Source organism: Uloborus diversus, chromosome 4 (genome assembly GCF_026930045.1).
Source record: "Uloborus diversus isolate 005 chromosome 4, Udiv.v.3.1, whole genome shotgun sequence".
Lineage (NCBI taxonomy): Eukaryota > Metazoa > Arthropoda > Arachnida > Araneae > Uloboridae > Uloborus > Uloborus diversus.
Window position 1 is genome coordinate 77,200,689 of NC_072734.1, and position 22,363 is coordinate 77,223,051.

The 22,363-nt window shown below is 32.7% G+C and overlaps 1 protein-coding gene across 1 annotated transcript in view; it reads right to left on the minus strand.

Annotated features, from left to right (window-relative positions):
* Positions 1 to 3,332: 3,332 nt before the first annotated feature.
* LOC129220648 (RING finger and SPRY domain-containing protein 1-like) overlaps positions 3,333 to 22,363 on the minus strand; it is a 57,295-nt gene continuing 38,264 nt past the window's right edge. Inside the window, exons 11-15 of the mRNA XM_054855077.1 lie at positions 15,080 to 15,191; positions 11,256 to 11,358; positions 10,812 to 10,967; positions 7,016 to 7,120; positions 3,333 to 3,417 (exon numbers count right to left, since the gene is read on the minus strand). Of these exons, the coding sequence (XP_054711052.1) occupies positions 3,333 to 3,417; positions 7,016 to 7,120; positions 10,812 to 10,967; positions 11,256 to 11,358; positions 15,080 to 15,191 (561 nt within the window). The remainder of the gene's footprint in view (positions 3,418 to 7,015; positions 7,121 to 10,811; positions 10,968 to 11,255; positions 11,359 to 15,079; positions 15,192 to 22,363) is intronic.

Consider the following 22,363-nt stretch of genomic DNA (forward strand, 5'->3'; position numbering starts at 1 on the left):
TGAAGGCATATTCGAAGAGTATTTAAGGGGAAAGGATGGGGGGGGGGATAGAACTTCAGAAAATTTTGCTCGAGTCCACTTGCACCATGCTTTATATGCAGCTAGCGACCGTTTTTCCTCCTGTAAAGTACTGATTATGTGACTTACATAAGCCTGGCTTTGAGGTACAGATATGACTATCACAAATTTGCTTTTGCCTGCCTCATATTTTTTGTTTCCGTCTCAGAAAGAGCCCTCACGACCACTGAGAGAATTCGCAAGAGCTGCTCCTGTGGATCATAACCACTCAAAAGGGTTTTAAAGTCATTTAGTCCTTTCACAGCAGCATCAAGCAAAAATACAGTTCTGAACTTGAATACTTAATTCCTAGTTTTGCTGTTGGTTGACTCTACTAAGGCTAATGCTTCTGGAGCTGCTGAGGTGATAAGCACAGTAATATAAAAATAAAAAGTATCTGCACACACAACTCAAAACTATCTGCTGGCTTGAAAATCAATATACAGTAGATAGGGTAATTTTTTTAGCCAGTATGCCTTTTGCTTTCAATCATGCATCCATAAAATCAAAATATAAACTTTTTTCACTTATTTATCTACTTTTCATTCTTGAATATTGATATTGATTCACAATTATCAGGTAACGCACATATCTATAGCAAATACATCCGTGCACAACGTGCGTCTACTTTATCTAGCTATTGTGATAAGTTTTGAATCACAACCCCTGCATTCTTCAAGATTGAAATTAATATTCGTAAAATGAACAGTAGTGTGTTAACATTTTGATCAGAATCCCCATTTAGTGTTAACCAAAATTTCCATTTAATGAATCGATGAGCTGTGTAGCTTTGTGTCAGTTATGTGTTTTTTCAAGCAAATTATATGAAACGTGGTGCTATAGTACGTTGGTAGGCTTTTCCCATGCTTGTATTTTTAGTAGGTTGAATGGAAAGAAGTCATGAGAAATGGTACAAATCATGTGACTGGTCCCAAAAGAAATGTAATGATGAATTTTTCATAAACAAAAGAGCAAAATCAAGTTGACATTACTTGTGTAAAAAAAGGTTAAAGCGGTGAATAGAGAAACGCATTTTGCAGGAAGAAATAACATGAGTAGCATAGAAAAAATTTGGGACCAACAAGAGAAAACTTTAAAATGCATGAGAGTTAAATCAGGGTTCCACTGCACGTTAAAAGAATTAAATTCCTTTTGAATAGTTTCACACGTCAGATCTATAAACTATAAGTATTTTTAATAGGAAAAAAAGTAAAAAGATTCAATTACCAGTGAGTATTTTTCTAAGTGATTCCCCTTGAGAGAAATTGAACCTAAAAAGTAAAAAGTAAGAAACTTGCATTACAGTAGCAAAAAAAAAAAAGAACATTCAGCAACAGAGTACTATATTTAGGCATTTTTAAGTCTTGTTCAGTTATACACCTTTGTAAAAGCTTAACTCATTTTCTGCAAGATGATTTTTGGGTTGTTTTAAATATTTAGCATTTGATGGAAACAAGATAACAAAATTTTATGCTGTTCAAAATTAATAGTCACAACAGTTTTATCAGGAACAAACATTATTTCAACAGCTAAGACATTAAAGTAGTACCACATTATATTCTTTTAAACAATCAATGTGTAAACTAATTCACTACTCTTTCAAAAAATATAATCCACAAACAATAGTGATAAAAACTAGCTTGGCAACATTAAAAACAGCATTATCGTCAAAAACTTCCAACTGCTACTTTTGTAACTTAATTTGAATTTTTAAGTACAAATGAACCCTTTTAATATGAACTTGTGTAACAAGAAATCACAGTCAAAATGATTATTTTGTTTGTTAAGTATGGTTTGTTATAATTGCATGAAAATATTACTAATAATATACGTGCAATAATTTGAAAGTTTTGCTAAAGATGAATAAAACTTTCTGACCTCTTCACTGAAAATGTTCATTATTGAATGCTGTAATTTTCTTTTTTATAAATTAATCTTTATTTTGTGAGGTAGTAAAAAGCCCAACATGTATCAAGAAAATTTTTAAATATTTTGCATAACCAATAAAAACAGTATAATTGTTTACTCAAGGGTGCCCCTCAAGGATTGTTGACAATTTTTAACACATGAGTTCAACTGTATACTGTTCATTTTTTATCAAAAGTATGCATAAAAGGTTAATAAAAAGTGAGAAAATATGTATTTTTGTGACTACTATTTTGCTATTTCTAATCAAAATTTTAACAAACAAGCAAAATTGTGGAAAAACTTTCAATATTTTTAGATGTAAATAAAATTTTAAAGTTAAGATTACAGAGGAAAACAAAATGCCTCCCCATGCACCAAAATAAATATCAAACACACAGACATTAGTTTTGCCATTGAAAGTATAGAAAACAGTATTATTAAAATACATATGAAAATTAAATTAATTAATCAAACAAATTATTAATTTTTAAAACACATGACCTTATTGATAATCATTAGTTAACTTTCATACCATCTACGTTTCAAAAAAAAAAAGTGGGAGATTGTTCTGTAACTTCTTAATTTTGTTTAAAAAAATGGTGTTCACTATGTTAACTGGTTGTTCATAGAAAAATACAGGTTGTAAGTATGGAATAAATGCTTTATAAAAAGCACAACCTCCCACTTTGCAAAAATTAATTTCATCTTTGCTCTTTTGAAGTAACATTTCATTGTACACCAAAAAAGAAAGGAACCATCGATAACACAACTGCAGACTATTTTTTTTTTTTTCTATTTGGAAATCAAAAGCTTAGAACTTTTTATCAATTTAACCCTCTGCGTACTGCTCAGTTTTTATTCTTTCCAGTCCTGAAATACGGGTCAATTTTTTTTATATTTTCTCTTTCTCTCTCTTAATATACATATATTACAATTTACATCTTTATCATTTCTTTTAAACTAATACAAAAATTTTATTAGCTTTTACATTTACAAAAAATACATAATCCTGCTATTTCAGGGGGCAGTTTTTATAAGTTAAAAAACTCAAGCGATATTTTTATTTTCAGATAAATATAATTTTTAACCATTTATCTTGAAAAATAAAACAGAAATTTTGTTAATAAAACAGGAAAAATTGAGAGAAAAATATCAGTTTACTTTTTTAGAATACAGTCGAATCTCAACTTACACGAGGGATGCGTTCCAAATTTCGCGTTGTGGACAAAGGTATGTATACGAACTTTTTGTAAACATATCAAGTTATTTCATGCTTTAGTAAACACCTCTCAATCTGTTTTATACCATATCTTAACTATATATTACCATTTCTTATATAAAGAATAGCTGGAAAAATGAACTTGCCTTCAACCTATTTCCACCCGTTCATCAATTTTACTTCGGCACATTGGACACACTTCAAGCTGCAAGGCACACTGGGTACAAAATCCGCTGTAATAAAAATTTGAAACAATTCACTTAACAAATAAATATGCATGAATAGATACACACTATACATTCAAAAGCATCCAGCATAGCCTCTTCATTCAATATGAAACTCCACTTACTAAATTATGTGACGAGTTCCATACATTTTTGTCACTAAGCTAAAACTATGCAAACATATTTTCCATGATATACTGTATACAGGCCTTGATTTACGTACAAGCTAAGCAAGCTATAGCTTGGGGACCCCGCTTTGCTAGGGCCCCAACTCCCTAAAATTAGCATGATTCGTTTTAAAAAAAAGGGAAAGTTCTTGAAAAAATAAATTTCATTTTCTAGTGCTTGAAAATTTGGAAAGGAGTGGCTAAAAACCACAAACGGGAAGGGGTAGGGAGAAGGAGTGCCAATATGGGTCAAATTCAGCTCCTTGCTACATCCTGCACCAAAAATGTAAAGACCATGGTTCTCACGTTTCTGAAACATATTACAAATGTTTGTGACTCACGTGTTCCATATCTTGCTATTTATATAATTCCGATTGCAGTATTTTGGAAATTATTTTGTTATTGCTTACTTTTAGCTTACTTCTTCTGCATATTGTCAATTTGCTTAGCACAGAACAAAAATACACTACCTATATTCCTTTTCATTTTCTACCCACTGGCAACTGAAACGAAGTTGTTATCATCATAAATCTATAGTTTATTTTTTCTTTTAAATTTAAAATAGCTGTTTCTTACAAAGTTAGAACAGGAATGTAAAAATTTACAATCAAGTACTAAATTTTCAGAGACTGGAAAGTATAAATTAAGTGCGTTAAATTATTTTAATTGTTCTGGAGTCCTTGAAAACAATTAGATAAGTCTTTGAAAATCCTAAACAAAATGGGCTCCAATTTTATTTCTTATCAAGTGCATAAATTATGAATTGTTCAAATGGGCAGTATGTTACTCTCTTGTTACCTATTTTCTAAAACTGCACATCATTTCTTTTAATGCATTTTTTGCTATTGATCATTTTATATTTAATTCATTGCTGTATTTGTCGGGAAGTCGGAGGGGTGATTAAAAACTAATTGTACTAACTAATTGTTGCCAATGTGAGCAAGTAACGATGCATTGTCTTTTTTCTTCCCGCGCTCTTTCTCTCTGTCAACTGCCGTCATTGATTTGTCGAATCAAAAACAATTCTTTACTGTGCATTATTTTAATTTCAGTCCTGATATTTTTGTAGTTCCAACTACATCTTATAAGGCTTCAAAATGCAGAATTTTGTATGGTTTTTTCAAAATTTCCTCCGGGGGGGGGGGGGGGGGGGCGGCCCCCCTACAGTTGGGAATATTCCATACTCCACTTAAAGGGGAGTCCTGGGTCACTCTCTTGATACATTCCCCCTCTTAAGTGCAAACCAACATAGGACATCAGGAAAAACTCATTAAAAAACGATCAACAAAGTAAAAGTATTGCTGTATGTATCAGAGGAAAGAGACAAACATGGTAAAGGGGAAAAAATTGCCTCTTACACCACTGAGAGAAACGTTGTTCGAACTACAAAAGGGGTCCCATCCCAGAAATAGCTTAGGGCCCCGGTAAGTCTAAATCCGGCCCTGACAGTACACATCAATGTAGCCATAAGATCTTGAAAGAGTTGAAAAACAAAAAAGGCCGAGAAGGTAGATTTTTCCTTTTACACACGAAAATCTCAACCAAAAACAGATAACAAAATAAAAATCTATAGTAAAGAAGTAAAACCAGCGGTAAGGGGGGGTGAAAACGGGAGTCTGTCTTGAAAAACCGGACAATTGGCTGGTATGCTTTACATAAAAGCATAAGGATTTCTAGCAGTATTCGTTAATAATTTCAAGTAAATGTCCCAAAAACATAATCTTTTAAACAGGGGCCTTTTTTTAAAACTTAGATATTCTTTTTATTGCACGGTAAAGCAAAAGTTTTTGGAGTTTGTAAAAATATAACACACTATATTTCCATACAATTTTACACCATATTAGTAGGCTCCCCCCCCCCCCCCCCCAATAATTTTTCTACTACTAAGGATACTGAAAAAAAAGTTTTAATTGCAAAATTATTTTTCAAAATAAAAGAAGTTTCAAACATATAGTAATGACGATGTAAAACTACTGGTAAACAGCAAAACATTTAGGCTTGATTTTTATTTATTTATTTTTCTTTTAAATATTTTTTTAAAATAACTTTTTACAAACAAATAATGAATCTACAAGTTATTATTTTTTAAAAAAGCAAATAGTTTTCGAAAAAATCTTTGAATAGCAATAATTTAGAAATTACTAAAATTAAGTTTACAGTAAATAGAATAAATAATTAGAAAAGAATACATTAAAATAAAGTACTTAATAATTAACTTACCAGACATACAGTGGCTGCTGCTTATATGAATTTAGTTTGTTCTAAACAGTTTTGATTCCATAAAGCAACTGATTCAAAAAAGCGGCGACTTCAATAGGATCTCGTTCGGTTTTTTGACAATTTGATTCATTAAAGAGGTTGATTCAATTAACCACTGATTCAATGAAGTGGCGTCCACTGTATTACTTCCAAAGTTTTAGGATAGACCATAAATATTGAAAATAATTCTCGAATTTGTGATTTTTACAACATTTTCGGACATTTTAAAAATTTTACCTTGGCACTCCCTGATTTCTGTCTTATATCAATGTCCTAAATGTCCTCAATTAATTCTACAGACCAATTTTATTTTCTAAAATCTTCATTAACCCAAGACACCACTGAAAATTAATGATAAATTTTATGGGTCTATTGAATCAACACCGATGCAAACGACTTAAAAATTTTCGTGTCTAATAAGAGTGGCAAAATTCAAAATCTACAAGTCCATAACTAGACAATTAGACACATTAGGAGGTTTAAAAATAACAATAAACAAATCATTATAAATGTCCAAATGGTAGAATCACATAGTAAAAAAGAAGCAGATGCAATCGGATTTCAAAATGTTTGAAAAATCACGAAATGGCTAAGATGCGTAAATTTGCACCTAGTCTCTGCAATTCATTAAACATGCATGCTCTTAAACTCAAAATCCATGACCAGTTGTCAGTTTCCATAACTTTTTGGCTGTTTTTCCTAAAATTATGACATTCCATGACCATTTCCTATTATAGTCGAATCGATGACTTTCCAGGTGTGCGGACACCCTATCTATTGCAGAATGCAGTGGTTGAGCTACAGGTTTGGGGTCGGTTTGAATGCATTTTTGAGGGCATCTTTGTCTATCCCACAGCTATGTAAATCATTTATCATGAGCGTGCTTTTATGAATCCCCTTTGGGGCCCCTCATAATTGTGACATGGTAAATTTACGACAGGCAGAATGTATAAAAATTCTTCTTTAAGGAAGTTTCTGGTATAGTTGTCATACTGCGCATATTCTTTTAGTAATTTGGGGTCCTTTGGAAGATCAAGCCGCAGTCTTTCGCCTAGTTAACCTGTACGGTGATCAGGCTCTGTGTACAACATCAAGTTACATGAATATTACAATTATGCTTAGTTTTTAATTTGATCAATGTTATCAGAGCAAAATATTCATAAGACAATAACAGTACTCACGTATGATGACAAGGATCTAATCTAACAGTGGCTGAACCATCAAAACAAAGCGAGCAAGAATCTTCTCTTACACTAGCTTGCCTTAATTTTTCAAGCCTTATATGTCTACAAGAGAATGAAATTTTTTCAATGTACAACACAAAAACAATGAAATAAGAGTAAAAGCATTTTTTTTTTTAATACAGTAGAACCTCCTTTAAGGGACACCTCTGTCTCTGTTGAAGGGACATTTTTTCTCGTCCCACTCTCTTTCAATATGGACCAACATGTATTTCCCTATCATTAAGGGACACTGGATTTAAAAGGACAGTCATTGAGAAAAATTACGAAATTTTATGTATAAATACATAAAAAAATATAGAATTTACTACAGTTTAAGGTTACCTTTATGTCTAAAAATGAACTGGTAAAAGTTTGTCTTGACATTAACATGCAAAGATAAAATATATGTGCTATTCTTGCTAAGACCTACATTCATGCCCTTTTAGTTATTTATTTATACGGGTTTAGCTCTGATGGATAATGTGCCGCTCGTAAGAAGTTTCGAATGAAAAACTAGAACTGTGACACTGATATTTACAATGTATAGCATTTTGAATTGCATAACATCAACAAATCCATGTAACAAATTAATGCAAATTAATTTTATAATTTACAAAACTTTGACGCTGCTACATTTTAAAAAATATTATCTTTAAAATAATATTTTTTTAACTTCAATAACTCTGAGTTTTATTTTATATATGTGAAACACATGCACTGTTAAATGTTATTAGCTGGCATTTACTATAAAATCTACTGAGTCATAAATCTATGGTATGCATCAGTTCATATACATCTAAGCTTTTTTAAAAAGTTATTGACTAGTTGACTGGCATTTTTTGCTGTATCCACACAAGGCAACTTATTTAAATCAACTTCTCTTCCCAAAAGAAATGAGTACATAAAGAAAAAATAATTGTATGTCTCACACCACTGGACTAAGCCTAATTTATTCAAGCAGCTGCTCCACAACGCTGTTAAAGCTGAACCGAGTTGACTCAACTAGTTCACTCGTGTATAGAGCGAAAGGTTGGCAATGTCTTTTAATCGATTAACTCATCGGGATGAGAATGGTTGGAGCACATGGGCCTGGAATACTCAAGGAGTTGACTGTTATGCGAAGGATTCCTTCACTTTTCTACCTGGTTACACTTCCTGTAACAGCCAGAGTTCGAAAGTTGATTCAACTAAGTCCGAACCTAGGTGTCAAACCACGTTTTTTTGGCTAATTTTACATGAAATGAAAGAGCAATTAAAATAAGGTTAATAAATAAATAAATAAATAAAATTAGTCAAGTTAGGATAGCAAATAATAAAACACTTTAAAACTTTCTAAATAACTGAACTATTTTCAGGATGCAAAAGAATTGAAATCTCAAACTAAACACGCAATTTTCAGGCTGTGGACCTGTTTCAATGTTGGCATGTTTCCAAAACATACGTTTATAGAGAAAATTGCAGTGGATGAAGATAGATAGGGGAAAATATGAAGGGGAACCAAAAATGATAGAAAAATCAGCTTTTTCAAATTTAGAATATGGAATTTTTGCAGAAACTGCCAATTTTTTACAAATAACTTCCAACTCAAGATGGAATTTTGCACAAATTCTGAAGATTACTTCAAAGTTCAAAGTAAAAAAATCTAAAGCTCTGACTTAAAGAATTCAAAATTTTTCGTGAGCCAAATTATCATAATTTCCAAGAGTTTAAGATTTTCTTCTAATTTAAAGAAATCTGCAGAATTTGCAAAATTTTATCTTGAGTTGGAAGATATTTGCAAAAAATCTGCAGTTCTGCAGAAATCTGTAGAACCTTTGTCTGAGTTTTCCTCTCACATTTGAACAGAAATGTTCTGCAGCTCATGCATCTGTTCTGCGACGTACGTCGCAAATTTAGTAGTATTCTGCTTTGGGGCTTCCTACTATATTATTTCAAAAAGGAAATGAAAAGAAATCAACAAAAAAGAATAATTTCAAAAGAGTGAAGAGGGAAAAAGGCAAATCAGAATGCAATGTATACAAAAGAGCGGTCAGAAGTAGGGAGCGTAAAATACAAGATGAATGCAAAATAAATACAGAATATGAAGAACACTTAATGAAATTTTGGCTTAAAACAAAAATCTCACATGTTTATTAGCATCAAGATGTTACCTAGTTGTTCACTGAAAAGGCCTGAAGCAAAACCAAAAACAAATTTCCTACATTTTTTAAATATAATTAGATATTTAAAAAAACGTTTTTACTATTTACAATTAGCAATTCTAACATATTTACAAATGTTAGAATTGCTAATAGTATAAATCCTTGAAAATAAAATTGTGCTTATACTTATCAGACTACCATTTTACTGTGAGTTAAGTAAAACAAAGACATAAATGAAGAAAGGTTCCCTAAACAACTTCTGATAAGCAATAATGTTGTGCTGAAAGAACTTTATTAAATGTAATAACACATTTTATTCAATTTTATGATTAAAAAAAACTGTTCTTGTCTGCTCAAAAGAAAATGTGCAAGTTCAAGGGAACATTTTAGGCCTAAATCATCTAATTTTAAACAACTATGTCATATATAAAACTAAGTAAATCAACCAACTTCAAAAGAGCAAATATTTAGCTTATTCAAAAATGTTGATAAGTAAATGGTAAATCCAATAAATATAGAGGCAGTGGTTTTAATTCTTGTGATGCTTATTTGCAGACAACTCATTCTCTGAATATAAATGACTTATTACAAAAAAATATGGTATAGAGAATGAACAAAGAGAGAGAACAAAATTATTTTTAATGAAATGCTTCAAAGAGCACTCTTTCCTCAGGATCCAAACTTGTACTAAATTCAGGGCTGGATTTAGGGGAGGGCAGGCGGGGCTACTGCCCCAGGGCCTCCACAACAAAGTGGCCCCCACAATAAAATTTTTACAAAATATCCTAACTTTCACGGTTAGCAAATTTTACGTTTTTTCTCCCTATTAATAATATTAGTAATATAAAAAAATAAATAGCAGTAACTTCAAGATGTATTTACTATTAAAATGCTGATTGAAAATATCGGATACATACATAAAAATCAAAATATTCGGATATGTATCAAAGTATAGGATATTTTCGAAAATATGATGATCTTTTCGAACCCTGATTAGGGGCCTCCACTCCTTCGTTGCCCCGGGGACACCACACTTCCAAATCTGGCAGTGACTAAATTTCAAAGCTTCAGAGCCTCCTGAAGACAAAAATACGTCCGTCCTGTACATTTGAAAAGTTGCTCTAAATTCGCCATCTTTAATAATTTTTACTCTTTAGCTCTGGCCTTGAATTGAGTTGAGTCTAGGGCTTTTGCTAAATTAGAAACTCTTATATCTACTGTTCTAATTAGTTGAGAAAATTGGAACAAGCTCAATCTGTTGCAAAAAAAAAGTTCTTTCAACTGACATAGGATGTTAAGGTGTGGGGAAAAAATTTTCATCCTTTCAATGAGCAATTTATGAGAAATTTTAGCTTAAAAACTTAGTTCTGAAAAAAAAAACACTCTGAAGTGCAAATCCCCAGGGTTTGAAATACTTTTGTACCAAATTTCAAGGCTGTAGGTGCTACGAGGTCTCCTGGACACAGGCCCGCCATAGACAGAATTTCGCAATTTCTTTGACGTTATTTTTTTTTTAATACATAGCGATTATTGAAAAGATCAATCTTTTGAACAAGTGTCCTATTTTCTTTTGAAATCAAATTGTGATGCAACAAATTGAAAAAAAAATCTACCTTGGCAGTATAATTTTCTCTTCTTCAGATAATGTGGCACAATTATTAAAACACTGGAAGCTCGTTCGTGATGGAGGGAATTTGAATGGTGATCGTCCAAAATTGAACTCGCATTGTTGGAATGACATGAAACTAGCAGCTGCAAAGAATCCTGACCTATAAAACAGAAGAAAATAAGCAATTAGTAGATGAATGGGGGGGGGAGTATTCTTCAATCTAACATCTGTAAAATTTCTTCAAACTTTCCAAAAAAAAAAGGGGGGTTACTACTGAACACTATACACATAAAAAATGTATGGGTAATAGCAATTATTAATAAAGTTTTTTAAATGCAAATCCACACCAAAAAATGTTAAAGAATTTCTTTTAAAAAAAAGGAAAACCTTCTGAGTATAAATTTTAACAAGTAATATCAGACAAAAACAGTGTTAAGACAAAACTTACCTAGCACTTTGAAATAGTTGAGTATCAGGAGGCAAGGGCTGCCCATTCAAATAAAATATAATGCAATAATTTTCTAAGTCTAATAAAGATCCTAAAATATCTCCTAGGGAATACAAAAATATTGTCATATCACATGGAAAACTTTATTGTAAAATTAAGTAATATGTCTCACTTAACATATACGAGGTCTGTAAATTAAGTAATGAGACTGATTTTTTTTTAACTTTTTATTCAAAAAGAATTACAATTCTATATTGTCTTTTTCAAAATAACTTCCTTCCGAGGCCACACAGCGCTGGAGACATTTCTTCCACTCCTCATAGCAGTGCTGGAACTCCGATACTGGAATAACCTTCAGCTGATCGGTTACAGCCGTTTGAATGTTTTCGACTGTCCCAAAATGATTTCCCTTGAGGTGATTTTTCAACTTTGGGAAAAGAAAAAAGTCACAAGGACTCAAGTCAGGTGAATAAGGAGGCTGAGGAGCCACAGGAATGTTTTTACTGGCCAAAAACTCGTTTATTAAAATTGCTGTGTGACAAGGAGCATTATCGTGATGCAACACCCACTTGTTCTTGATGTTTGGTCTCACACGAATGACCCTTTTTCGAAGTCTTTCAAGAACCTCTCAGTAAAAGTGTCGATTGACCGTTTAACCTCGTGGTAGAAACTCTTTGTGGACGATTCCGTGAATATAAAAAAAAAAAAAATCAGCATGCATTTGATCTTTGACTTCGCCATCCTTGCCTTTTTTGACCTCGGAGAGGTTGAAGTGTGCCACTCCATGCTCTGGCGCTTGGTTTCTGGGTCGTACTCAAACACCCATGACTCGTCACCAGTAATGACACATTCCAGAAAATTGGGGTCATTTTCAATTGAATTCAAAAAGTCCAGGCACCTTTCCTTCCTGATGTTCTTCTGGTCTTGGGAAAGGTTTTTTGGAACCATTTTTGTGCAGATTTTTCTCATCCCCAATTCATTGGGGTCAAAATTTGATGAACGGTGGTGTGAGTCAAATTTAACTCTTCTCCGATCATTCTGACTGTCAACCGACGATTTGAACGTACAAGATCACGCATTCTGTCAACATTTTCATCGGTTCTTGAAGATAAAGGCCTTCCGCTTCATGGTTCATCCTCAATTGACTCTCTTCCTTCTGAAAATACCTTAAACCACCAAAAAACCTGGGCTCTTGACAAAACACTATCTCCGTAGTCCTGCTGAAGTTTAAGAAGAGTTTCCATTGCGCTGTGCCCAAGTCTGAGGCAAAACCTGATAGCACACTGTTGCTCGAAATTGATGTCATTCATTTTAGAACACAATAGAAAAAACTGTTTCAAAAAAATAATCGCTACGCACAACCAAATGACTCAAGCGAGGTCAAACTCGTACTGAAGGTGGATAACATGTTCCTCTGATGCCCCACCAAGCCCTGCGCTTCCAGTGTTGCCAGATTGAATGCAATGTTGCCAGTCTCATTACTTTATTTACAGACCTCGTATATTAGGGTCTCGATTAGAAATCTCAATCCTGTAAGATTGAGAGCATAAACCTCTAAAGCTTCAGAAATCATTCCCCGATAATTATTGTGTGCAAATGCCAAACAAAGATTGAAAGGTCCACAAAATTTGTTCCTTTGTTTCTCTCCCTAAAGGTTTTGTTTTTATTTTTAAAACTCAGTAGTTAAAACAGCAAACAATGACACACACATAAAATGAACATATATTACATACATTGAAATTTCATCTTAAACATTTCCATTGATTTACATGATACAATACTGTCCGGAAAGGTAGCAAATAATGCTTTGATGAAGAAGGAAACTAAATTATCTGATATCTTGTAGTATCAAAGTTAGTTTTCATGTGGCGCAGCTACAGCTTCTGTCGCCCTCGGCGGTTCCTCTGTTTGCAGTCCTTTCACTGAGACATATCTAACACATTAAACTATTGAAAATTATCAAACTTAAATTTGAAAACTTCATTTAAGGAAGCAAAGGGATTATTTAATCCATATTCTTTCTACAAAACGGGGGGGGGGGGGGTAGGCGGAGAAATATACTGAATTTGTATCAAAAATTGCAGTTAAAAGTAACATTTTGGAAGGGGGGTGGGTTCTCAACCGAATCTTCACCAAAACTTAAGTCAGTTTTATCCTTCGGGGAGGGAGCCAACTTTTACTCCGTAACAAAGTTCCAACAATTTGTTTTCCCCACATTAACTCAGCACTGACAAAGAAACAACTTTCACAGAAATATATTTGATATTAATATACAGAAACAGATATTATGTCACAGAAAAATACAGTAGACCCTCGCTTTATGGGTTATGTTCCACGGAAATGCCGCGTAAATCGAAACCGTATAAATTGAGATCTAAAACTAGTGTTAAAATAGGGGTTTGGTTCTGTAGATAACAAAATACTTCATTCTAGTGATGACTAATTGTAGAATAAGTTTAACGCGTACTTATATCGACTTTTATGCACAACATGCATAAAGAAAATAAAATTAATTTCGTTTCCTGTTTATAGAGAGGAGCTGACTATGATAGTCTTTTGGCACTCATTAAGAATTTTTCACTTTAATTCTTTGCAGAGCATTAACGTATATATGATCACTTGCATTATTTCCATGATAGACTCTTCCTTCAATCAGAAAAATCATTTCTATTGTCTAGGAATGGCTCAAAATTTTCAATGTGAACGTTTTTGGTTGTGTGTCACCGACATTGGTATCCTCGTTGGTTTTGGCCTCCTGTATTACTCCTAAAAGCTCTTCTTCCAGTGAGTTTTGAACTGTGTGAGTATAATAACTTTACTTCTGGAAACAGCTCTGGAACCAATCTCATAAAATGTCTCCAGTGGCCCAAGCTCGATTATTAGCACGCCAAAATGCAGTTGATTACGTGTAATCTGAAATCTTTAGGAATTTAGATTTTGAAAGTGGGAAAAATGTTATCTGTTCGCATTGCCGCATCCGCGTAAAATCGAAACTCATCTACGTAAAATAAAATAAAGGTGTCAAATCTTAAACCTCGTACAATTGAAACCGCGTAAAATAAATCCGTGTAAAACGAGGGTCTACTGTATTTGATATTATGTGAACATTTTCCGAAATTTAAAATTTTAAAATACAACTTAAGTCTGTCTTAGAGGATGTTAAGTGAATAAGGAAGCTTCAGGGGCTCACTACGGAAATATTTCAACTTCGAACATTAAAATGACCGTTCAGTCATACCAAAACCTTACATTTAAAAGGGGTTTTTTTTCTTTGCCTCCAGTAATAGATTCAAAGTAAGATTCCCTTGTATAGTTTTTTTTTTTTTTACACACATCAAAATCGCTGAATCGACACCGCAAAAAGTATGCCGCCTAGAGCGGACCGCTTCCTCCGCCCTACCCTAGCTACGTCACTATGGACACTTACTCAGATAAATAACTATTTAAAGAGAAAAAAACTGCTGAAAAGTAAATATTATAAATATCTGAATACATTATTTCATGCAAGAAATTTCAAATATTTTTCTTTTTTTTAGTGGAAATATTCCCCTTTGGAAATAAAAACTTTTTCCCCAACATTTCCATTTCTTTTTCCGACTATACTAATCTTAAATTCTGGCCTATTTTGAATTTAGTATCTTCACACAGCTAGCAGTTCTATGACCAAAAAGTTAGTCAAGGCAGAGCAGAAAAATTAGTAGAATCAAGAAATTCAACAAAAATTTTAAAAAATAAAATAAAAGCAGAGAAATTTAACAATTGAAAAAAATATACATAAAGAGTGAATTATAATAACAAAATAAATAACCAATAAAAATGATTACCAGGCTTCCAGCATGGATGTTTATGAAAATGGCTTGCTGCATTATACCAGATAAGCTGTCGACAGCCGTCATATGCTAAGGAATACTCATCATCACCAATTCCGTATCCTTCCTAAGGCAAAAATAAATTCTAGTCACAAAATTACATTAAGTTTATATTTTGCGATTTTTAAATAGTTTATAAATTATATAAAAGAAAGTCGTGTTAGTTACACTATTTATAACTCAAGAACGGCTGAACCGATTCGGCTGAAAATTGGAGAAGAGGTAGCTTAGAACGAGACCCACGTGATAACAGGCCACACAACTCCTCTCCCCCCCCCCCCCCCCCCGCTTCGTTACGCCACCAGTCGTCGATCTTTGAACTTGAAACTTTGAAAGCAGTGCAGTTTGCAGGCACACAGTAGTGCTGCTTTCTCTGGTTGAAATAGATGAAATAGGAAATATGTAACTTCGGATGCACATTCTTGAACACAATACTGTTGGATTTATCTCATCCTTTAAACGTACCGGAATGTAGAGGCAATTAAAATATATATATATATATATATATATATATATATATATATATATATATATATATATATATATATATATATAATAAGTCTTGTAAGTGTCTGAGTGTCTGCTAAGTGAAAGGGAGTCAGCGATTTGCGCTACCGAACAGCCTGCATGAGAAGAAAAAAATCGGGCGGCTCATGGAATAATTTTTAAAGTTCGGAGGTAAGTACTTTTCTCAGATAAATAAATTAACATTTTATGCTTCATGCAGTTAAGGTTACTTAACTTTTCCTCCATTACACAAACAATTGTCAGTCAGTTTCCTTTCTGATAGCTTTGTCTGTAATTTGTAATTTCAGCATACTGCTTTAATATTTGAAACGGTTAACTTGCAACTTTTTATTTCTTTATTTTTTCAACCTTGTACACGCATTTATTCGAAATGGATTTTCCAAGCTGACAATATACATGTGTCAAAATTTTCTGCGAATATACTTGTTGCTATCAGAAGCAACGTAACTTGGTATTGATATTCAGTTAATATGTAAACAAGTTTATTGAAACAGGCTTTTAACTGAACTAATCTTATATTTTCGGTTTCGATTAAATTGTTTCATACACTAGCATGTGTTATTTTGATCAAAAAACATTCCTTGATGGGCTTCCATAGTTCTGAGGTAAGAAGATTAGCTTTGAACGCCGGAGGTGGTGGGTTCGATACTCAAACATTTTCCCCCAACTACGCCCCTGCAATGTTATTCAAACAAGCTGGTTCTGTGCGCAAATTTAAAAAAAAATATGTTTTTTTTTTTGGCACTGTTGTCTTTAAGTTTTATGATATTTATGTACAAATTGTGGTTGAGTTAACGGTATTCATTATTTCTGGGCTAGCGAAAGATTACTTTTTAGCAGTAGATACAACGTGTTTTTGCCAAATGCTCTATGCTTGTTTGTTATGCTTAAAAAAGGCAAAATGTCTTGAACTATATAATTTTTGAACTCCTTGGGGTTTTCTGTTAAAAAGCTTTCAGGAACTCTGAAACTGTAACATAAATTGAATTAAGGGGCTGTCCATAAAGGATGTTGCAAAATTTTGAACAAATCCCCCCCCCCTCCTTGTTACATGTAACGCTGTTCAACATGAGCATATTGTTATAAACAACGCATGATGTCACACTTCTTGTTATCCTCTCCCTCCCCCCTGTCACAAAAATGTCACACTGAATTCCTAAAAGAGCCTACTCAGCAAATTGTTGATCTAAATTTAACATATATGAAGTTTTAAGTATTGAAGAAAGTTGATAAAATGGTCATTCTATGAGAAGTTTTTTGAAAAAGGTTACTTTGTCATCAATTAATGCTCTTTAAAATAATGAACTATTAAAGCCCCCCCCCCCCTACACAAGAATCATTAGCAGCAGAAAAAGCTGAAAATGAAAAGTAGCCTAATTCCAAATAAAAAAAAAAGGCTGCTTTGATATTGAATACATTTTTTTTTTGATGTACAACATACAGTATTCATGATGTTGTATAATTCATTCTTTAATTAACGTGTTTCAAGTCCTGTGTAACTTTTCGAGAGTGCCCACCGAAGGGGGGAGGGGTAGGAATCATAGTCTCATAATAATGATAGCTTTTCAACGGCTATAGTTATAAATAACTGTGCCCTTGAAATTTTAAGGGAGATGGGGGAGATGTTTATGGGGTATTTTTCTTGAAGTTTTCATAATTGAAGGAGGTAGGGCACCGTTTACTTTGGGGGATGGCACCCAAACATTCATGTCTTTTTAAAAGCATAAATTTGCTAAGCTAAGTTAACATTAATAATCTGGTATTATGTATCCATCTTTGAAATCATCCCAAAATCTTTGAAACATATTGCAGTTATGTTTCTCGTTTACTTTAGTAAAAATGTTTATTTATATTTTAAAATTTCATTTTATTCTTATTCAAATACAATGGTAACATTATTTTTTGTTTTGATGTAATTGTAAAATGAAATTTTACTTATTTATTTGAATACTTCTTAAGACTCAATGTTTCGAAACATATACGAATAGTTAAAATGCGATTAGTGTTAAAAAAAAAAATTCAAATGAAAAATAAAACTATGTTTATTTATCACTTTGTTTTTACAAGATTGTAAAATAAAATCGTGTTTAGTTATTTGAATAATTTGTGAGACTTATAAATGTTTTTACGTGAAATACTATGAATTAAGCTCAGTGTATTTTTTAATGTATGATTATTGGTTCCTTTTTATGTTTTCAAATGAAAAAGTAGAAGTTTTAATACTACTAAAATAGTAGAAGACAATAATAAATAAACCAAATAGTTTAATTAAACCAAAATACTAATCAAAGCGCTCACTTCCCAATATCATTGAGGATCGACGAACGATGACGTCATTTGCTAGTTGGATGGCCTTCCTATGTCGAAGGCCTCGCTTAGAACCAGGAGATGGACACAGAATACTTTCTATCCTGTTCGAACTTGTTTAGTTCTATGAATTCCTAGTAGATGGTGGGGTAGGTTAACTGGAGAGGACGCTGGCGGATAGTGTCAATAGCTACACTAATGTGGGACTGTTGTGGTCAGCGACCTGATTTTTGAATGTCTTTTTTTTTTCGATATTCAGGAACATAATTTGATTTTATAGGATTTTTTTATTGGGTTTTGTTTTCCTTATTTCTACAACCTTTTTATTATTGTACTGTTTATTTGGCAAAATATTTTAAATAGCAGGAAAAAAAACTATTTCACTTGCTAAAGGGCAGGGTTACAGTAGCGTGGTTGTTTGGCGCGCTAAGTGATGAACTATACAGTTGAAGGATTATTTTGAGTTATAAAGCTAATGTTAATCTTTTTATGTGTTTTGGCGAATAGTTTTAAATTCCAAAGAGACTCTAATAGGTTTTCGAAAATGTGTGTACCAATTTTAGTTGAAGAAAAATGATCATTTCACATCAGGAGGATGGAAGGGATCGTAAATTTTTTTTATTCAATGGACTTCCTTTAAATTCTTAGCACGGGCATCACCGTGCGGGTACAGCTAGTCTTAATATATCAAAATCTTCTGTGTGGACGTTTGTCACCATAAGGCTTTTAAACGGCTGGGTCGATTTTGATCAAAATATTTGTGTGTAATTAAGCTGTGGCAAGCATGGTTTCGAAGCGTGATGGATCGAATCGGAAATTAATTAATTTTGTTAATTAATTAATTCAAACATTGGATAGTTATATCTCCCAAATGATTAATATTTATTTTAACCTATTGTTGAGCGAGAACTGAAATAAATATTTAACCCGTTGCCAAACTACAATAAGAAAATCAGCTCTGCTTTTTGTAATGAAATTTCCTACTGTGATGAATTGAGAATAGATAAACGTAGAGAGAGAGAGAGTGAAGCATTTTCATTTCTTAAAAGCAACGATTTTAGGTCCCGAGATATATTTTAAAGTACTGGAAGGTTCCCGCAAAACATGCGTTCTGTCGTCTTAGTTGAACCATGTGACCGGATCGGTGCTTTAGGTTTTCCTAACCAAATGATCAGAAAGTAACATACCTAGCAATATTTGTTTCTCGGCTCAAATCTGAGTTTTGGCACCTATGTCAAGAATACTTTAAGGATTATCAAACTAATCAGTACAATATTAAAGGAAAAGATGATGGAATTTAAAGACAAAACAAATTTTATTTTTGTCCAGATAAATTACAACAGGGTAGTTCTGTACACAAAAGATCAGTGCAGTGGAAGATCCTTATCTTTGGTGGAAAGAACAAATTAGGCAATATATGAAGTTTTAAAACTTTTTGTTCAAAAGATCGGACCGCTAATCCGTCGGAGTTGGCTTCACTCACTGATCGGCTGGATTACAGTAACGTGGTGGCGTGGCGACTTTGGGCTACAAACAATAGAGTTGCGTGATCATTTGTTTACATTTTAAAGCTACTGTTAATGTAATTTATTGTATTTTTTGCTTATTTGGCAAAATGTTTCAAATTGCAAAGAAGTGCTTTATGTTTCTAAAGAGTTTTTAGTCATTTTAGTTGAAGAATATGTTTGTTTTACATCATGAGGGGGGGATGAGTGATTTTTGCTTATTCAGAGAACTGTTTTTACCTTTATCATATTTTTTAAACGACATCCTTTTGATTGTTTTATTCTTTTTCATATGCGGGATTTCCCATTTGTTCTAGATGGGTAGTAGTTTTTTACACTTAATATCTGGCGGCGCTTTTTATCTTTTGAGTGTGGCTGAAGGAACAAACCAAATACGGAAGAAAAAATAGTTAATAAAACAACCGCTCAGCGGGCATTAGATAAATCAAGTTGTAATAAATATATGCATTCTGACAACAAGCAGCTTAAAACATTTTCTTTTTACCTAGTTTTTTCAATGAAACGGTTCAAACATTTGATAGTTTATTGATTTTTTTAACTTTTCAATTTTCTAAGTTTGAACAGAACAACGTCTGTTGGTTCCTCTAGTAGTTTATAAAAGTGAAGTCATAAGGTGCATGCCATTTCAATAAATATTTAATGAGCAAAGTTAACTAATTTCAAAAAATTTAGCTTACAAAATTTTACACCCGGAGAACTCCCTTGCAACATCAGAAATAACAACATGATTATTAAATATTCAGAAAAATCATCAACAAAATATTTCAGAAAACTTTGCAATGTTCCTACATTTTCAGGAAATCAATGGTCAGTTTGAGTTAACTTTTTTGGCAAAAGACCTCTTCAATGTCAATAGACAGAGGAGTAAATTGGAAGTAAAATGACGCAACATAGTTAAAAGTGCTAATAAAAATGATAAATGAAGAAATATTTCCACTTCCTTGATTTAATTTGAATAGATCCATGCATCGCCAATTACATGCTGATAAGCCAAATGTAAAAAAAGTAAATCAAATCACGCTTAGTTTATTAAACTAAGCAACAAATTATGAATGGCCAAGTTAGAGAGAAAGGGGGGCCCCAAACTTTAAATTTTGGGAAGGGGACAAATTCTCAATTTATTGAATGAATATTCAAATTTTACTGAATGATAAAATATGAGCATGCACATACCTATATCTAATGATAATAGACATCATCAAAAATATAAGTAATTTTTTTTTAAAGGAATTATTGGCTATACTGCAATTTTGTCTCTAAATTTTCCAAACTATCAGACTAATTTTGCTAAATAAGGAAATTTTTTGGGAGGTCAGCCTGTGTGACCTCCCCATCAGGGGCAAACCTAGGTCAGCAATGCTGTCTTTCAATAAATTTTTGAAACTGAAATCATAAAAATTCGATTTTAAGTTATCCTAAGTGATATTAAGGAAGAATCTGGGGACCTGGAACTATCACCCGAGGAATTCCAAAATTGAGGGCTTACGCAATTTTAGACTCACTTTGGTCTTGTTATGAAGGTTATGGCTCTCTTTTGGATTGTCATTTATGGGCTACAGTTTAACTTGTTGTCCTTAGAAGTTGCTGTGACACAGATCCCAACTTGCCTCACCATAAGGAACAAGAATTAGTTTTTTTAGAAAGTTTCTAAATTATTTCTAAAAAAGTAATGAAATAACTTTTCCTTGAGATGCCTGATTTAATAATACTTTTGCAAATACATTGATATTTTCTAGAAATTACAGCAGAAAAATCTTTAGTTTGAACAAGAACTCATAGTGTTACCATTAGAAGTCTTTCAAAAGCACATGGTAAACAAGTACCACTCACCCAAGATGTTTCACTTAAACTCTCTTTCTCACTATAATGCATCGTAAAACTACAGAGGAACAGCGAATTGAATCATTATATCTGAACTCATTTCAACAAGAGAAGTAAAAATAATAAAAATATTTGGTTGTAGCACTTTTATGTTATTCTTTTAAATAATTTTCCTGAAACTGATTTTTTACAGTTCTGGAAAGAAATAGACTGAACTATATCTCTCTATCTCTAATTTTCTTAGAGAATTAGGGGGTGCATGCTTTCCTCTCTCCTCACCCCCCTCTGCCCGTACCTATGAACGATACCATGATTAGACAACAACACATACAGTCAACTCTTGACAACTTGAACTTCCAACGGACCGGCTAAAACATTTGAGTTATTGGTAATTCGAGTTTTGGGAAGTTTCCACAACAGTCTCAAGAGTTTGGGACCCGATGAAAACTTTGAGATAAAGAAATATTTGATTTATAAGTTTTGAGTTATTGAGATTCGACTGTAGTAGCTTTTTCTGCCTTCAAAACAATATTCTGCCCAAGATACATAACCTTTCAAAAATTCAAGAAACAAACATATTTTGAAAGCTTTTTTCACGAATTATTTATTTATTTAGAGATGCAATATTTTGCTAATAACGTAGGAACAATAAGTTTTGTTGGTCTTCCTCTTTTTTTAAAATTTATGTGATAACTAATTCATCTAACATAATTTTCAAAGTGCCGCTCACATTTATAATATTAGATTCACGATGATAAAGACATTGGCAGGACCTTTCTACGCAGGTTAGAGAGCATAAATAATGTCAGGTTTTTCACCGCTTTTTCTTCAGAAAAAATATTGAGCACTTTTATTAAGTTAAAGGTTTTGAGCACGTTCCATAAGCTTACATAAGCGTTCCAAAATTGCATTTAGGCTACTCCAGCGTGTTTTGCAATTTATAATACACTTTCTTATTTTTTTTCTAAAGTGCAATTTTCTGCAATTCAAATTTTAGCGATGGTTTTCAAAAACATTTGTAATTTTTACACATATTTCCAATATCTGAACAAATGAA